Source organism: Entelurus aequoreus, linkage group LG02, assembly GCF_033978785.1.
Source record: "Entelurus aequoreus isolate RoL-2023_Sb linkage group LG02, RoL_Eaeq_v1.1, whole genome shotgun sequence".
Lineage (NCBI taxonomy): Eukaryota > Metazoa > Chordata > Actinopteri > Syngnathiformes > Syngnathidae > Entelurus > Entelurus aequoreus.
Genome location: NC_084732.1, coordinates 70,198,064 through 70,216,702, shown reverse-complemented (window position 1 = coordinate 70,216,702; position 18,639 = coordinate 70,198,064). Strand labels below are relative to the sequence as shown.

At 41.9% G+C, this 18,639-nt stretch overlaps 2 protein-coding genes across 5 annotated transcripts in view; both read right to left on the bottom strand.

Moving 5' to 3' along the window:
* LOC133638682 (amyloid-beta A4 precursor protein-binding family A member 2-like) overlaps positions 1 to 18,639 on the bottom strand; it is a 175,057-nt gene that overhangs the window by 107,242 nt on the left and 49,176 nt on the right. The gene's annotated exons all lie outside the window — the stretch shown is intronic.
* On the bottom strand, positions 361 to 10,729 carry LOC133638674 (uncharacterized). The gene is made up of 2 exons (XM_062031519.1): positions 10,635 to 10,729; positions 361 to 8,270 (listed from the first exon to the last, which is right to left on the bottom strand). Exon 2 carries the CDS (start codon positions 8,043 to 8,045, stop codon positions 6,510 to 6,512), a length of 1,536 nt encoding a protein of 511 aa, XP_061887503.1. The 5' UTR covers positions 8,046 to 8,270; positions 10,635 to 10,729; the 3' UTR covers positions 361 to 6,509.

The window sequence follows — 18,639 nt, the reverse complement described above, 5'->3', positions numbered from 1 at the left end:
TGTACTTGTATATGTACAGTATGTGTATATCTGTGTTTGTACAGTGAATGTATATGTACACTATGTGTATATGTGTGTTTGTACAGTAAATGTATATGTACAGTATGTGTATGTGTGTGTTTGTACAGTGAATGTATATGTACAGGATGTGTATACAGTATGTGTGTTTGTACAGTGAATGTATATGTACAGTATGTGTATATGTGTTTGTACAGTGCGTGTATATGTACAGTATGTGTATATGTATTATTCTGCTCTTGCTTTTTGCTGGTTAGCTTAGCAGATAACTAACATGATATAATCCTTGATGAAAAAAGAGTCCCAAGCGTCTAGTGTAGTTTAGGTCTTTTTAGTGAAGGATCAATCGTATATTTTGTAAAACTGAACAAAAACACATAAACAAACATTTTACATTCAGCATACGTCTATATACAACATACATGTTTACGTATCATCCAAACCAACAAAATGCTGCCAGTAATTAGCTTTCAACAACGGGCACAAATATCTTACTAAAGCAGTCTTAAACTAAAAATGCACAAATAATGTGTCACAATATACATATGCATGTTACATTCATATAAACTTACAGGTTTAGACCTTCAAAGTCTTCAAAGTCAAAAAGAAAGCTTAAAGCCTGCAGTACGTCCTGTTTGTTTGACATCTGCTCTCAACTGTTCTCTACTGCTCTCTGAAACACACCCTCACTAAGCTGACTACGGCAAAAAAGGAGGGTCAAAATAGAACACAAACTGCAAAACTGATTTCCACCACTAGGTGTCTTAGAAAATAACATTGTGGGGCATAACACTCCCCGTCTGGTATTTTAAGATACCACTATGTCTTTTTACTGAGGAGCAGTACGACCTCTGAAACGGGTCTGGAATAAACCTTAGGGGTACCCTGTTTGATGATCTTCACATTCACTTTTCGAATCATTCCGTCACGGCTGGGGAAGGTTTCCTCAATGATGCCGGTGGGCCACTCATTCCTCTTTACTTGAGTGTCTTTGAGGAGTACCACATCGCCTACTTGCAAGTTTGGTCTTTCTGACTTCCACTTCCTGCGTGGCTGAAGGGTCGCCAAGTACTCTTGTCTCCAACGTTTCCAGAAAGTTTCGGCTAGACTTTGAACTTGCCTTCATTGCTTGTTATAGAGATCTTTCAGATCCATGTTCCCTAGAGGAGCAGATACTGGATCAGTCTTTTGAGTAAGCAACATTGCGGGCGTGAGAACTGCTGGCATGTTAGGATCAGACGATACTGGAACTAGAGGCCTTGCATTCATGATTGCCATGATTTCACTCATGAGTGTCACAAGTACCTCGTGGGAGAGGCGACAGTTGTCCTTAAGCAACATAGCATCCAAAATGCGGCGTGCAATGCCGATCATCCTTTCCCACACACCTCCCATATGAGAGGAATGTGGCGGATTGAATATCTAGGTACAGCCTTTGTCCTGCAAGTGAGCTTTCAACTCCGGGTCTTCAGAGTTTATTTGCAGTTCTCTGCAATCTCCAATAAAGTTTGTGCCTTGATCGGAACGCAGGAGTCTCACAGGCCCTCTGATGGTGGTGAATCTCCTTAAGGCATTAATGAAACTGGAGGTTGACATTGTCTCTATGAGCTCGATGTGTACCGCTCGTGTATTTAGACAGGTGAACATGACTGCCCAGCGTTTATTCTCTGCATATCCACCTCTTGTCCTGCGCGCTGAGATGGTCCAAAGCCCAAAGACGTCCAGTCCTACGTTCGTGAAAGGAGGATTCAAGGTAAGTCTATCCGCAGGTAAGTTAGACATTTTCTGTTCTTCGAGCTTTCCTCTCATTCTTTTGCAGGTGACACATTTGTTTATCACACTTGACACAAGTCTCTTACTTCCTGTTATCCACAGTCCAGCTGTCCGAACTGCGCCTTCAGTGAAGTGTCTGCCTTGATGGGCCACTTGTTCGTGGTAGTATCGTACCAACAAGGTAGATATGTGATTGTCTTTTGGAAGAATGATCGGATGCTTTTCTTCCCAGGTCAAGTCTGCTGCTGAATTCCGACCTCCGACTCTCAGCAATCCTTCATCGTCAAAGATGGGATCCAAACTCTTGAGCGGACTGTGTCGAGACAACTCTTCACCCTTTGCTAGGCTTTTAATTTCCTCTTTGTACACATCTTGTTGTGTTGTTTTCAATATGACCAGTCTTGCTTGACGGAGTTCATCTTTTCTCTGGGTACCGTCTGAAGTTTTCCAGAAGACTCTAGCCTTTTGGACAAGCTTGGCTATTGCTCGAGTAAGAGATTTCCAGCTGGAGAATCTTTCAAACCGGTGAGAGCCAATAAGTCCACTTGTGGCTTTCGTAGCATAGGTTGAAACTTGAGGGCGAACTTCTACATCAGTCTCAGGATGCAGAAGGTTAAATGCCTCTGGCTGTGGAACTTCATCTACTTCTGGATTTCTTAGAAAAGCTGCACCTGTCAGCCAGTTGGTATCTGGTAGGAGAGCCGCTGAGACAGACCTAGATCCGTGATCTGCAGGATTAAGTTTGGTGTTGATGTAGTGCCATTGCTCTGGGGTAGAGGACCTTCTTATTCTTGTCACTCTGTTTGCCACATAGACATAGAAGTTTATGGACGCATTATGTATGTAGCCCAGTACGATCTTGCTGTCTGTAGAACTTGACTTTGTGAATCTCTACATCGATGTCATTCATAATCGTCTCTGCAATTTCCACTGCCAAGACGTCTGCACACAATTCCAAACGAGGGACAGTGTGAGCAGGACGTGGAGCCAGCTTGGATTTCCCCATGATAAACCCGACATGGCTGTGTCCTTCTGTATCGATTGCCCTGAGGTATGCTACAGCTGATATAGCCATAGTTGATGCATCTGAGAACACACAAATCTCTCTGTATACTGTGGCGAGCAGAGAAACAGAGATGTAGGTTCTCTGGATCTGGAGCTGCATAAGTTCCTTCAGGGAATCTTTCCAGTCATTCCACTGGGTTGCTTTGTCTTCTGGTAGCGGAGTGTCCCAATCATACTCTTCTGTGGAGACATCTCTCACGAGAGCCTTGCCCTGAACTGTGACAGGTGCCACGAACCCCAAGGGATCATAGAGACTGTTGACCACTGAAAGGATTCCCCTTCTTGTAAATGGCTTTTCTTTGTCAGACACACAGAAGGAGAAACTGTCTGTTTGAAGGTCCCATCTGAGGCCTAAACTGCGTTGGAGTGGTAGTGGATCAGATGTCAGGTCGAGATCCTTAAGGCCTTTGGCAAGGTCTTCTGGGGGGAAAGCATCCAAAACAGTGTTGCTGTTAGATGCTATCTTATGTAGCCTGATGCTTGACTCTGCCAACATCTCCCTTGCATTTGACAGTACGGTGATGGTTTCCTCAGCATTGGATAATGATGCAAGCCCATCATCTACATAGAAGTTCCTCATTATGAACTGCTTGGCATCTGTACCATGTTCTCTCTCTCCCTCTTCAGCTGCCCTTCTCAAGCCATAAATGGCCACAGCTGGCGAAGGGCTGTTACCGAACACATGCACCGTCATTCGGTATTCAGTCACTGGTTTTGTGAAGTCGTTGTCTTCGAACCACAAGAATCTTAGAAAGTCACTGTGTTCTTTCCAGACTGTGAAACAGTAAAACATCTGCTGTATGTCGGTGGACACTGCAACCGGCTCTCTGCGGAAGCGAATAAGGACTCCAAGAAGGGTATTATTCAGGTCTGGTCCTTTCAAGAGGGCATCGTTGAGGGAAATGCCTCCGTGTTTAGCACTAGAATCAAACACCACGCGTATTTGATCCAGCTTTTGAGGGTGATAGACACCAAAGGTTGGTAAGTACCAGCACTCTTGCTTCTCCTTCAATGGTGGAGCTAGCTCTGCTTGTCCTGACTCAAAGATTTTCTGCATGAACTCTTGTGTATTGTTCTTTCATAACTGGCTTTCTTTCCAGTGTGCGACATAGAGATGACAGTCGTTTTTCCGCTTGCTCTCTATTGTTCGGCAGACGTTGTCTTGGGAAACGGAATGGTAAGGGTGCTACCCAGGTGTTAGCATCATTCATGTAGACATTGTTGTCCATGATCTCAAGGAAGGCTTTGTCATCAATAGACCATGCTATTTTTTCATCCTCCTTTGTCCTCTCAAATATGTTGCTTCCAAGTTCATCAGTGTCATCTTCCAGGAGACCTGTCTCTTTACGTGACCTTGGTGTGTTCTTGTCAAACTTTTCTTTCACATGAATAACACTTGTACATGGACTCAGGAACGACGTCCGTCCATTAGGTAGGACATTGGTCCTATAGACATTAATGCTGCTTGGCTTGTGGACTCCCTTTAGACATACGTCTCCGACAATGACCCAGCCGAGGTCCAATTTCTGAGCATATGGTGCATTGTTGGGTCCATTGTACTGTCTACGTACTTTGTGTACACGTAGGATGTCTCTGCCGAGAAGCATGACAATATCTGCGTCAGGATCAATAGCTGGTATTTTATCTACCACTGGCTTGAGGTGCGGATAATGATGTGCTATTTCTGCTGACGGGATCTCTGCACGGTCATCGGGCATCATATCACACTCAATTAATGTTGGCAGTGGGGTCTGTACACTGCCATCTATTGACTCTACAATAAGATTATTTGCGCGTCTTCCTGATGTTTCCATAACCCCTGCACATGTTTTAAGGGTGTAAGGAGTGGCACCTGATCCAATGCCAAACAGGTCAAATAGCTCACTCTTGGCCAGCGACCTGTTACTCTGCTCATCGAGGACAGCATATGCTTTAACAGCTTTCTCTCGTTGACTTGCAGGGTATACACGGACCAAGCATATTTTGGAGCATGATCGGGCGCCAACTGCCTTCCCGCACACCTCCGTGCATTTTGACTTGACCTCTGGAGGCTCTTTCTCTTCTCGCTCCCCGCCTTGATCTTTGATGACAGCAGAGCTCTCTGGTTTTCTTACTGCTGGGCCAGGGTGTAAAGCAGTTGGGTGCCTACTACCAGAGGTGTGGACTCGAGTCACATGACTTGGACTCGAGTCAGACTCGAGTCATGAATTTGATGACTTTAGACTCGACTTGACAAAATGTAAAGAGACTTGCAACTCGACTTGGACTTTAACATCAATGACTTGTGACTTCACTTGGACTTGAGCCTTTTGACTTGACATGACTTGCTACTTTCCCCAAAACCCAACGATTAAAAAGTTATTCGGGAGCGCTCCGTATCTTCCAAAGTGTACGTGTGTCGGTGTGTGTGTCTGTCAGGGAGTGTGCGCTCTCTCAGCGTGTGTGTCTGTCAGTACAACAGCCAATCAAATTAGATCCACATTGTTTTCATCCCACGGCATTCATCCAATCAAATTGCAGAACAACCAACGAAGAATAGCTCTCAAACAACGCGCCAGTGAGGAAAAATTACGTCAAAGATAGTTTCGTTCGGGTATTAAAACTACGACTTGGTCAACAAAAAACGAATTGCAACAACTTCCAACTTCGTTCGACATTTGAAGTTGCAAACAGAACGGTAAGTTTTGAATGTAAGCTAACGTTTATTGGCTAAGTAACGTGACTTTTATTTGCTGTGTTGTTAAATCAGTGAGGCTGTAAACTCACTGCTAACACTATAACCATAGACATCTTATAAGTAGACGCAGCATGGAGCGCTACTGCCTACTGGCGCAGACGAGACGCGGGCTACCATCTTGGAAGTGGTGATCCGCTCCACTCAGTGCAATTCATTTGGCAGGAGCAATGAACTGTCAGCGCATTTAATTAATTTTACCTCACTGAATACCAGTCATTTTCACGCGCTTTTTTGTCATACGTGTAGCTATGATAAAGGACACATGTTTTGGGGTGTTTTATTATTAATAGTTTGTTTAACAGTAATAAAATATTCTTATATGCTATAAATGACCAGACGTCCGAGATCAAAACTGGGAGTATAATCCCAGAGATGCGGGAAAAACGGTCATCTATTTTTAAATTCAAGAAACAATATGATTAGGTTATATAAACATGCGTATATTCTACATAAACAATGTATAGATATCTATATATCTTAGGGACCTATAGACTGTATCTCTGTTGCTGCAGCAGCAGAGAGTTTATTCTGTCTTGACACTTTGTATTGATATTTTGTATTACATTCTTCCCTTAAATGATCATGTTTACAGTGATTGTTTTATATGTATTTTTTATGTATGTCGCTTTGGATAAAAGCTTCTGCCAAATACTTTAACACAGTGGTCCCCAACCACCGGGCCGCGGTCCGGTACCGGTCCGTGGATCGATTGGCCGCACAAGAAATAAAAAAATACAAAAAATTATTATTACTATTTTTTTTTAAAATTAAATCAACATAAAAAACACAAGATACACTTACAATTAGTGCACCAACCCAAAAAACCGCCCTCCCCCATTTACACTCATTCGCACAAATGGGGTTGTTTCTTTCTGTTATTAATATTTTTGGTTCCTACATTATATATCAATATATATCAATACAGTCTGCAAGTGATATACAGTCCCTGCAATTTTAAATGCACTTGTTTTAATAAATAAATACAGCGTTTTAAAAGCATACACAATCTGTGTAAATATATTAGTCTGTGGTTAAAAGGACTTGAAAGGACTCGAAACTTAAAATGCTGGACTTGGGACTTGACTTGAGACTTTCCAGTCTTGACTTTGGACTTGACTTGGGACTTGCCTGTCTTGACTCGGGACTTGACTCGAGACTTGAGGGCAAAGACTTGAGACTTACTTGTGACTTGCAAAACAATGACTTGGTCCCACCTCTGCCTACTACTGTCACACTCTTTGCACTGCACAGTTTTATCACAGTCCTTGGCAAAGTGTCTTGTTGAGGCGCAACACTTGAAACAGATGTGTTTCTCTTTGAGGTAGGCTATCCGCTCCTCTAAACTCTTGTTGCGGAAGCCATAACATTTTCTTAGGGGATGGGGCTTATTATGTAAAGGACACACTCTGTCTGGATCTTCAACCCTTTTCTCCTCCTTGTTTTGCTTGCCTGCATCTGCTTTGGACACATCAGTTTTCCTGGTGAACACAGATTGTTTGATTTCTTTCTGTAGTTTATCTGTCCTGTTTGAACCACCACCAAGCTCAGAAAAGCTGGGGTCATTTCGTATCTTTGCTTGGTCTTGAATAAACTGTACAAAGACGTGAAAAGGAGGATATCGAACTTGAAAGTCGTCCTTATATTTCGAGCCAACTGAGATCCACTTCTCCTGAAGGTATATCGGGAGCTTCTGCGCTATAGGAGTGACTCCCCGGGGAGTGTTGAGGTAAGAAAGTCCAGGTAGGAATCCATCTCTTCTTGCTGCTTCCAGCTCTAGCAATAGATCTCCTAGTTCCTGTAATTTTTGGTTGTCCTTATTTGCAATCCTTGGAAATTCCTCTAACCTCTTCAACATATCATCTTCAATGATTTCAGCTGACCCATAGCATTCCTCCAGCCTCTTCCACAACATAAAGAGTCCTTCTTTAGCTTCATGGATGTGGGCTGAACAGATTTGTTTGGCCAACTCTGCAGACTTTGGTCCCAGCCACTTGGACATTAAATCTAACTCCTGGCTGTAGGTGAGGTTCAAGCTGCCAGTGGCATTGATAAAGGAAGCCTTCCATGCCCAGTAGTTCTCAGGTCTATCATCAAACATCAGGAGACCAGTGCTAATTATTTCTTTGCGAATGAGGTATTGTTCTAAGTTTGATTGATCACATGGGGGCATGTAGTTAAATGCACCTTGGTGGCTAGGCTGCTGGTCTCGGTGGCGTGCGAAGTGAAGTTGGTGTGTGAAATATCTTTCTTGAGGGAATTTCACAGGACTTCCACGGCGTTGTCGGCTGTGGGTGGTGGGTCTGCTCTGGCGTTCGTCTTGCCATTTGTGCAAAAAATGAAAAGAGTTGCTTTTTTCTGAACAACTGCTTACATCCATACCGTGTATTTCCATATCACCGTTGTCCATGTATTGCTGGCACTTTGGCGATAAGACGTAATCACCGTGGTCCATGTACTGCTGGCGCTCTGGTGAATGAAGGGCTTTTTGTATTGGATGCCGCCGGAGTTGTTGCTGACCATGATCCACAGAATGTTGTTGCACATATTCCCTAGTGCGTTGCTGTGAGGAATAGGGAGCCAGACCTGTTACACTTTGCCTTGAAGGCTCTCCAACTTCATCCTCATAGGCTTCCAAGACTTCAGCCTCAGCGCATGCTGCTGCAGCAACAGTCCGTACCTTCAGAATCAGAATCAGAATCAGAATAGTTTTATTGCCATTGTTTGAGAACGGGTTCACAAACTAGGAATTTTTCTTGGTGCAAACGTGCGACATAAAAACATACAACACATATTTGGTAATAAAAAGAGCTGTAACTGAGCTATCAGATAGACTTAGAAGGAATTCAAGGAATTCAAGGAGCTGCTGTTAGGAGTTATTGTTCATTTGCCTGATGGCCGAGGGGAAAAAACTGTTCAGGTGGCGGGAGGTGTGGGTCTGGATGGAGCGTAGTCTCCTGCCTGAGGGGAGAGGGGAGAATAGCGTGTGTCCAGGGTGAGAAGAGTCAGCTGTGATACGACCCACACGCCTCCTGGTCCTGGAGGAGAACAAGTCCTGGAGGGATGGGAGCTTGCAGCCAATCACCTTCTCAGCAGCACGTACGATGCGCTGCAGTCTATTCTTATCCTGGACTGTGGCGCCGGGGAACCACACTGTGATGGAGGAGGTCAGGATGGACTCTATGATGGCTGAGTAAAACTGCACCAGCATCTCGGTCGGCACCTTAAGTTTCCTCAGCTGCCGCAGGAAGTACATCCTCTGCTGGGCCTTCTTGATGAGGGAGCTGATGGTCAGCTCCCACTTGAGGTCCTGGGTGATGATGGTGCCCAAGAAACGGAAGGAGTCCACAATTGGGACGGGGTGGGAGAGTCAATCAGAGTGAGGGGGATGGTGGGGCTGTGACTTTCCTGAAGTCCATGATCATCTCCACTGTTTTCTGGGCGTTCAGCTCCAGGTTGTTTAGGCTGCACCAGGACGTCAGCCGGCCCACCTCTCTCCTGTAGGCGGACTCATCGCCATTCGAGATGAGCGCGATGAGGGTGGTGTCATCCGCAAACTTGAGCAGTTTTACGGATTGGTGACTGGAGGTGCAGCAGTTTGTATACAGGGAGAAGAGCCACGGGGAGAGTACACAGCCCTGAGGAGTACCAGTGTTTGTGGTTCGACTGTCCGAGACAATCTTCCCCAGCCGTACGTGCTGTCTTCGGTCTGTCAGGAAGTCATTAATCCAACTGCAGAGGGAGTCGGGCACGCTGAGCTGGTAGAGCTTGTCACGTAGCAGTCCAGGGAGGATGGTGTTGAAGGCAGAGCTGAAGTCCACAAACAGGATCCTAGCGTAGGTTCCTGGGGAGTCCAGATGCTCCAGGATGATGTGGAGGGCCAGGTTCACTGCATCATCCACAGACCTGTTGGCTCTGTAGGCGAACTGCAGTGGGTCCAGGAGGGGGGCGGTGATGTCCTTGAGGTGGGGCAGGACCAAGCACTCAAAGGACTTCATGACCACAGACGTCAGCGCGACCGGCCTGTAGTCATTTAGTCCTGTGATCCGTGCTTTCTTGGGGACAGGGACAATGGTAGAGGTCTTAAAGCAGGACGGCACGCGGCATAGCTCCAGAGAGGTGTTAAAAATGTCAGTGAAGACAGGAGCCAACTGGTCCGCACAGTGTCTGAGAGTGGAGGGGGAGACACCATCCGGCCCGGGGGCCTTCCGCGTATTCAGCTTCAAGAACTGCCGGCGTACATCCTCTTCTTTGATGGAGAGGGTCTTTACAGTCTTATGATGTTTTTGGAGTCCTGTGAAGTCATTGGAGTCTTTTGAGTCCTTTATGAGTCCAGCGCGTCAAGTCTAGCTTGTACTTCAGCTGCTCTACATTGCTGTTCCGCTTCAATCTCCGCTTTTTTCTTTGTTTGTTCAGCGTCGATCCGTGCCTGCTCGATTTGCATGTTTGCTTGTTTTTGCGCAAATGTAGCCATGATTCTTGCAGCTTCGGCTCTGGCTCTTGCTCTGACAGCCAAACCGTGTGATCCATAACTAGAGCTGCCAGAGTGATTAGTATGACTGGAGCGTTCAGAAGGTGCACCTCGATCTTCAGGTTTAGGGTTTTGATCATCCAAGATATGTTGTTGAATGTCTTTCTGGTCTGCAGTTGTAATGGCTCACTTTCCTTTGTAAGCAGACTGAATGTTAAACCTTTTTACTATTCTGCTCTTGCTTTTTGCTGGTTAGCTTAGCAGATAGCTAACATGATATAATCCTTGATGAAAAAAGAGTCCCAAGCGTCTACTGTAGTTTAGGTCTTTTTAGTGAAGGATCAATCGTATATTTTGTAAAACTATGAACAAAAACACAAAAACAAACATTTTACATTCAGCATACGTCTATATACAACATACATGTTTACGTAGCATCCAAACCAACAAAATGCTGCCAGTAATTAGCTTTCAACAATGGGCACAAATATCTTACTAAAGCAGTCTTAAACTGAAAATGCACAAATAATGTGTCACAATATACATATGCATGTTACATTCATATAAACTTACAGGTTTAGACCTTCAAAGTCTTCAAAGTCGAAAAGAAAGCTTAAAGCCTGCAGTACGTCCTGTTTGTTTGACATCTGCTCTCAACTGTTCTCTACTGCTCTCTGAAACACACCCTCACTAAGCTGACTACGGCAAAACAGGAGGGTCAAAATAGAACACAAACTGCAAAACTGATTTCCACCACTAGGTGTCTTAGAAAATAACATTGTGGGGCATAACATGTATGTTTGTACAGTGAATGCATATGTACAGTATGTGTATGTGTATGTTTGTATAATGAGTGTGCGTGTGGATGTACGAACTTTGAGTGTGTAAATATGTACTGTATTTGTATATGTATGTGGGAGCGTAGGTACCTATGTATGTGTGTATGTATGTATGTGAGTATATGTGAATTTGCATGTACAATACATTTGACTCCCAGTGTGTGTGGGAGCCAGAGTACGGCCCCAGCCTCCCCGAGAGCCCAACCCACAAACAGTAGGTGTGGTACCCAGGGAACCAGGGACCACCGCCCCCACGCAGCCAAGCCGGACAGCAACAGGAACCCCAGAGCCCGGCCCACCGCGCCGCCCACGAGGGCCAGCAGCAGGCCGCAGACAGACAAACCCGGCAGAGGACAAGGCACGAGAAAAGCAGGGGACAGCCAGACCCCAAGCCAGCGAGAGACCACACCCCACACGGGCAGAAAGGCGGGACGCCCCGCCCGAGGGGCCCGGAGACCCCCCGCAACCGGACGGGAAGACCGCCCCCGCCCCACCGGCAACCGGGCCCCCATGAGCCCACCCCCCACCCCCGGAGAGCGCGGCGAGGCCAGCCCCCGGCCACCCCACCCAAGTCAGCCGCCACAGGACCACCCAGCACGGGGCCTTCCAAAATTATTAGTAACACAAATATAAAAGAAAAAACATGATCCGAACAACACAAACCGTGGCAGGTCAACCAAACGGTTCAGATTTTTTTCACAAACCATTTCACCTAGGGATCTCTACCGAATTCCATCGGTAGTACTGGGTATCGATTCACATAAAATCAAACGGTATCATATTTCGATACCTTTGTTGCATGTGACATCACATCCGGGTGCAGACTCTGCTCAACCACTTGGCTGAGAAACGTGCACTCAAATAATCAGACTGCCTCTCGGTAATATTGCAATTTTCCATGCCAAAAAATAAAATATCCCTGATAGAAAATGCTCGGATACACAATAAGGCTCCACTCTTAAAAATGAGCGAGCTTGATGCTAATTTATATTGGCTGCGCCATATACACACGCTACTGCAGGCCCAATAAACTGGCAACCCGCGGGCCACATACGGCCCACCAAATCTTTCCATTTGGTCCGCCAAACATCGCCCAAATAGGCTTGATGATAGGCTCCAGCGCCCCCCGCAACCCCAAAAAGGACAAGCGGTAGAAAATGGATGGATGGATGGAAACCATTAAAACTTGGGTTGCTCATGTATGCAGTACTCCCGCAACCCCGCATGGGGCAACAGCAAGGCATATGTGTCACGAGGAAGCAGCAGTGGGGTGAGTAGAAGAAGACTACTAATTCAACCCTGGAAAAAAAAATCTAAATAAATTGCAAAAATCACACTTTTAAAGACTGAACACCAAAGATTAAATGTTCTCCCCGAGCAAGTGCTAGAGCAGGGGTCACCAACGCGGTGCCCGCGGGCACCTGGTCGCCCGTAAGGACCAGATGAGTCGCCCGCGGGCCTGTTCTAAAAAAAAAAAAAAAAAAAAAAAAATGTAAAAAAAAAAAAAAAAAAATAATTTTTATTTTTTTTTATTTTATTTTTTTGAGTCAGCTTGAAGCGTCCCTCTGTCTCCGACTCCTTTAGTCGTCATGTGACATTAGTGCGTGACTGCATGTTACGATTCTGCTTACTAGTTTTGAACGACCCGCCTTATCTTGCCTCCCCATAGCAAAGCAAAATTGAAGATGCGATCTCATGTATGTCTTATATACATCTCCTAGACATAAAAGAGCACTAATCGAGACCAAAGTAGTTTTCTCATTCTTCTCAGATGTATCTCCTGAGAAATAAGGCTCACAGTGAGCACTGTGAGAGATCTCAAAGTTGTCTCACAGTTATCTCTTTTCCCGATTTCAACTAAGACCAAAATGAGAGATGAATGAGCTGGTCTCCAATATGTCTCAATTATGTCTCAGTGAGAGATATACATGGTTTTGTTTCTCACTACTCACTGTTTGAGTTCTCAAAACATTTTTTTTTTTTTTTTTTAAATTAAATCTACATAGAAAAAACACAAGATACACTTTCAATCAGTGCATCAACCCAAACAACCTCCCCCATGCACACTCATCCACACCCACTCACACAAAAGGGGTTATTTCTTTCTGCTACCAATATTCTGGTTCCCACAACATAGACAACACATCTGCAAGGGACACAGTCCCTGAAGCACACATGATTGTATAGGCTGCTGGTCCACTAACATTTTCATTAATTACTATTTTTTATGTAATTATTTTTATATTGTTTTACTTTCTTTTTTATCCAAGAAAATGTTTTTTATTTATTTATCTTATTTTATTTTATTTTTTTTTAAAAAAGGGCCTTATCTTCAACAGACCAGGTTGTCAATGATATTAGATTTGTTTAAAGGTTTTTTTTAAACCAGGCCCAGTCCAAATAATGTCCAAGTCGGACTCAGCAACACACACCTTCATTCATGTACACAGAAAAAAATTAGGGAACACAACAGATTGCATATAATTTATAAACAGAATTACATTTTCAAAATAAGCATTTATGTACAGTCCAGATTATGTCCAGGTCACTCAAATTAGGGAACACAACAACAGATATCATATAATCTATAAACATAATTCTACTTTCAAAATAAGCCTTTGAGGACTTATCTTTTTTTCAATGTTTTTTGGCATCATTATCGTTTTCAACCATGTAACTTTCTAAAGTTAGAAAATACTGAATAAATGTCTTAAAGAAAGTAATACTAAGTGAATATCTGTTTTTGGCCTTAAAAATAAACATTTTACCGAGTACTATAATTAAATTGACTAAATCATGATTGTCAATGAACTCTCCTAAAATAACAGAAACCACATTAAGCGTCATAAACAAACCAATCCTTAAACACATTTTTTCAACTTCCGCCCAAAACAAAGACACAATATGACAATACCAAAACAAATGCAGGGTGGATTCAGGCTCCTGACAACAAAATCGGCAATCATCTGACTCTGTCATATTCCATAATTTTAACATTTTCCCTGTGGGTAAGAAGTTATAAATACTTTTAATTTGAAAATAACGATTTTGCACATCGATACTGGTTTTATAGATTAGTTTGAATATGGCATCCCATGGCAACGGGCAGTCAAAAAAGTCCTCCCATTTTCCATATGTGTTGTATGGGGCAGCCTTCAAAGATTTCTTTATTAAATACAAATTATATATTTTTCTATTTATTTTAGTTTCTTTTTGCCAACTAGAATTTCTTATTAGAGGTTTACAAACTAATAATTTAGTAGTTCCATAATTAATTATTTGTTTCCATCTTTTCCCAATTACTCCAATTAGTTGATAAAATGAAAAGCTTGAGCAAGTATCACCATACATAGTTCTAAATTAATCATACTTCATAATTTTACCATTCTCATTGATAATATTGACAAAAATGATTCCTCTTTCAAACATATTTTTCCAAAAGAAAAGCTTTCCATCTATTACAATATTAGAGTTCATCCATATTAACTGCTGCAAAATATCGTCTCTTTTTTCTGGCACATAAAATTGAAAACACCACTATGAGTGGATTGTTTCCTTTATGAACCCTGCCATGTTTCCCAGCAGACTCTCTGGGAGGGGATCACTTGTAAAAAAGGATACAATTTCTTTTGATACAGTACATGTTTTTTGTCCAACAGGACACTTGTGTACCACTCAATGTTTAAATACATCTTTGGAACAATTGATGCTTTTAAAGACAGACACATAGCTTCAAGGTTGAGAAGTTTCAGGCCCCCATATTCATACTCTTTGTACAAAACCTTTCTTTTAATCTTTTCTGGTTTGCCGTTCCAGACAAAATCGAAGACCCTCCGCTCATAAATCTTAAAAAAGTTTTGTGATGGAGCTGGTAATGACAAAAACAAATAAATAAATTGAGGAATAATTAACGAGTTGGCAATAGACATTTTACCATACAAGGTTAGGGAATTCCCTTTCCATAATTGCATAATTTTGTCCAGCTTTCTTAGTCGATTATCATAATTTACTGAGCCTAGATCTTCCAGATTTTCTGGGACAACAACACCAAGTATGTTAACTGGTCCATCTGTCCACAAAACAGGCACTTTGCATTCCTTTCGAAAGGACGTTCCCTTTAGATTTCCGATCCTTAACATTTTACATTTATCATAATCAAGCTTAAGGCCAGATTGCTGTGAAAATATGTCCAAAAGATTAAGAAGGTTCCGCAAACAATGAGGAAAAATCTTATCTTTGTGAATCAGCCTTTTCTGACATGAACTTCATCAAGAACAAACACAGAACACGCCTCACTGATGCACATCTGCAAGACTCACTCAGAGTTGCAGTGTCAAGTTACACACCAGAGTACAACACACTAGTTAACAGTGTGCAATGCCAGGCTTCCCACTAACTGACAAAGAAACAGATAACAGATTTGGTGTCCAGTTGAAAGTGTGACATGATTTAAAAAATTGAGAGTTTACTTTTGTATTTTACATTAGTTATTATTTGTACAAACATGGTGCAAAGTAATTCATGATTTGTTAAAAAATGTTAGTGGCTAGCTAGTTAAAATGGGATATTGTGATTTCACAAGACTGACTTAGAAGTGATCATTTGAAAATGTTCAATTTGAAAAATGTGCACTTAGAGAAAATATAAAAATAAAGTGTTGCATATTGATATTTATCTGTTTCTATGTATATTTATTGTGAGAAATCATTAAGATGATCAGTGTTTCCACAAAGATAAATATCATTAATTATTAATAATAACAGAGTTAACACTAGAAGTCCCAGCATTTTTCTGTCTACCTAGAAGACCCAGAGAGGGGTCATTTGGCCCGACGCTTTTCCCGAATACACTAATCACTCATTTTGTTATGGTAATGAGGCTGTTAGGGGCAGTTTGTCTAGGTAGACAGAAAAATTATACATGTGGGAAATGCCGAAAGGAGCAATGGCAGTGCCAGGATTGTGAGTGACTGCTCAAATGTATGTCAGTCACGTTTACATGGACATGGTTTTTCATTCTTTGTAAATATGCTTTTTTCTTTGTAAATTTTTTTTTTTAAACTATTTTTGGCACACAAAAATAACAATTGCTTCTGCAACAACCCTCCACACCAAAACTGGGAAAACAGTTGCTTTTTCATTCTTTGTAAATATGTTTTGTTTTGTATTTTTTTTAACAATAAATGTCAGAGTGTTGATCCCTTCATTCTGTTGATCCTTGCAAAAACACACACAACCTACCTCAGAACTAAAGCTTGAGCTGTAAGGTCCCCTCCCCCACACAGGCTCAAGTGGCCCCCTGCCGTGTGCCACTAACAGCCACATTTTCATAACAAAAGGAGTGTCCACAGGGGGGACTAGGGGTCAAATGACCCTCTTGTGTGTTTTCTAGGTAAAAATGTCAATTGACCCTTCTCTGGGACTTCGCGTGTTAAAGGTAAATTGAGCAAATTGGCTACTTCTGGCAATTTATTTAAGTGTGTATCTAACTGGTAGCCCTTCGCATTAATCAGTACCCAAGAAGTAGCCCTTGGTTTCAAAAAGGTTGGTGACCCCTGTGCTAGAGTCATTGTTTTCTGGCGGATATTTTAAGCGACGGACACATTGATCTAGACAGGCAGCAACAATGGTAGAAATCCCAGCGCGTAGGCTTCATCACGAAACTTGGTCAAACATTTGTAAGTCGATACCGTGCATAAAGATATTTAGTTTGTTTTGTATTGAAATTGCTGACTTTGTGTTGTCTTTTGTATTCATAGCTGTGTTGTTTTTGTCTAAGAGTAACTCTGGGCGATCAGAGCTCATTTACTATATGTAGCACTAAATTTGACCAGCAGAGGGCGACAACGGTTTAATTGTGATAAGCCACATACTGTGTGTGCAATGTTTGGTGTGTGAATGTTGTGTAAACATTTGTAGTTTATTGTTTAACTGCATTAACACTAAACCTGCTTTTTTACACAATGGACATTCTTTATTTAAAATACACAATGTATGTTATACTTGTGTTATGTTTATTTTATGTTTATATTTTCAGTCTTACAAAACTAAATGAAGGAAGAAGTTTAAAGTAATAAACTAAGGAAGAAAAATAATTCAAAAGAAGGAACAGCAATCCTCAACAAAAACTGGAGCTTCGGTTTCCTCATGCTTTTAACTAGTTGCACACACTGGAAACGATTAGCGAAGGCAGAGCAATTAATTTATTGACAGTGCAGTGTGAAAGCCAATGTAAGTAAACGCAGTCTCAGAAAAATATAACCTACGAAGGCACTTTCTGGTGAATCATCCACATTTTGATGTCCGGCCCCTTAAAGTGCAGCCCTCTTCATTATGTAGTTGAATAGCTACGAGCTACTGATTAGCATTAGAAATGTTACATGGCAATTTCCTTCAAATTAAGAAATGTAAACTACAACTAAAATTCCCTTTAAAAACACACAGCTGGTGTGTACAATACTTACAGTATAAACACTTTGTAGGCTCAGCAAAAGATTAGAAATACTATTTCCTGATTGGACAACACAACATTGCCTATACACTATTGCCATCTAACTGCATGCAAAGTCTACTACATAACACTTTCTAGTTGGACTTCATTATAACAACTGGAGTTGAGTTGAGTTTGAGTTTATTTCGAACATGCAAGCATACAACATGATACATCACAATTTCCAGTTTCTCTTTTCAACATGTTCGAAAAGGAGTAGGAAGAAGCAGAGCTTATTTAATCCTACCCTTTTTCTTTACATAACAGTTGCTAAAACGTTTTGTTCACTTCCTGTTCACAATTTATTCACAATAAACTCCATAAGTAATCACAATAAAAATAAATAAATAATTAATAGTAACAATTTAATACTAATAATTGGTGAAGTAAGTCATATTTCATATGATGAGATAAGTAAGATTACTTTAAGAATGAATGAATGGATTGATGAAATAAATTGAGAATGTTCGTCATGGTTCTTCTACTTGGACAGTATAGTTATCATTATCAGTTCAGTGGTAAGTGTTAAATTAAAATAAGGAGATTTTATAAATAAACAACGTATTGTGGGGCACCTTGGCTCAGATGTCGACCAGAAACTTGAGGGTTCCCTGTTCGAATACAGCTTTTGCCATCTTGCCTTTGCGTTCTTGAGCAAGACACTTCACCCACCTTGCGCCAAGTGCCACCCACCTGGTGCAAATGTAGCTTAAATATAGATAACTCGGTTTCTCAATGTAATGTGCTTTGAGTCCCTAGAAGTGCTGTATAAATATAATTAAACTTTACACATATTAACACATGAACACACAGAAAAGTACCTAAAATTGATATAGCTGAGTACTAGTATCGATTCCCTGGTACTGATTCTCGGTACCTTATCAGTTCAAATGTGAATGGTACTCATCCCTAGTTCCATCTCTACTTTAAATGTACATAAAACAGTCCCAAATTGTTTGCAGTTTACATATCAAGTTAGTTTTTGTTCCAAAAGTAGACATAATTTTTTCAGTAATGTGTCGCATCTTCCATTAGTAAATTGCCAATAAATTGCCCACCGAGAAAAATGTTGTGCCTTATTTGTTTTGTCAAAGGTCAGATGTGAGGAGAAATAAATCAAAGACAAAGATGTGAGCTGGCAGATACGCAGTCATCATGGTGTGCTGAGTACTAATTTTAAAATCCCCAAGGATGGAGCTAGAGGTCGTGACGGATAGAAAGGACAGAGGATAAGGGTATGAAAGGCCTCA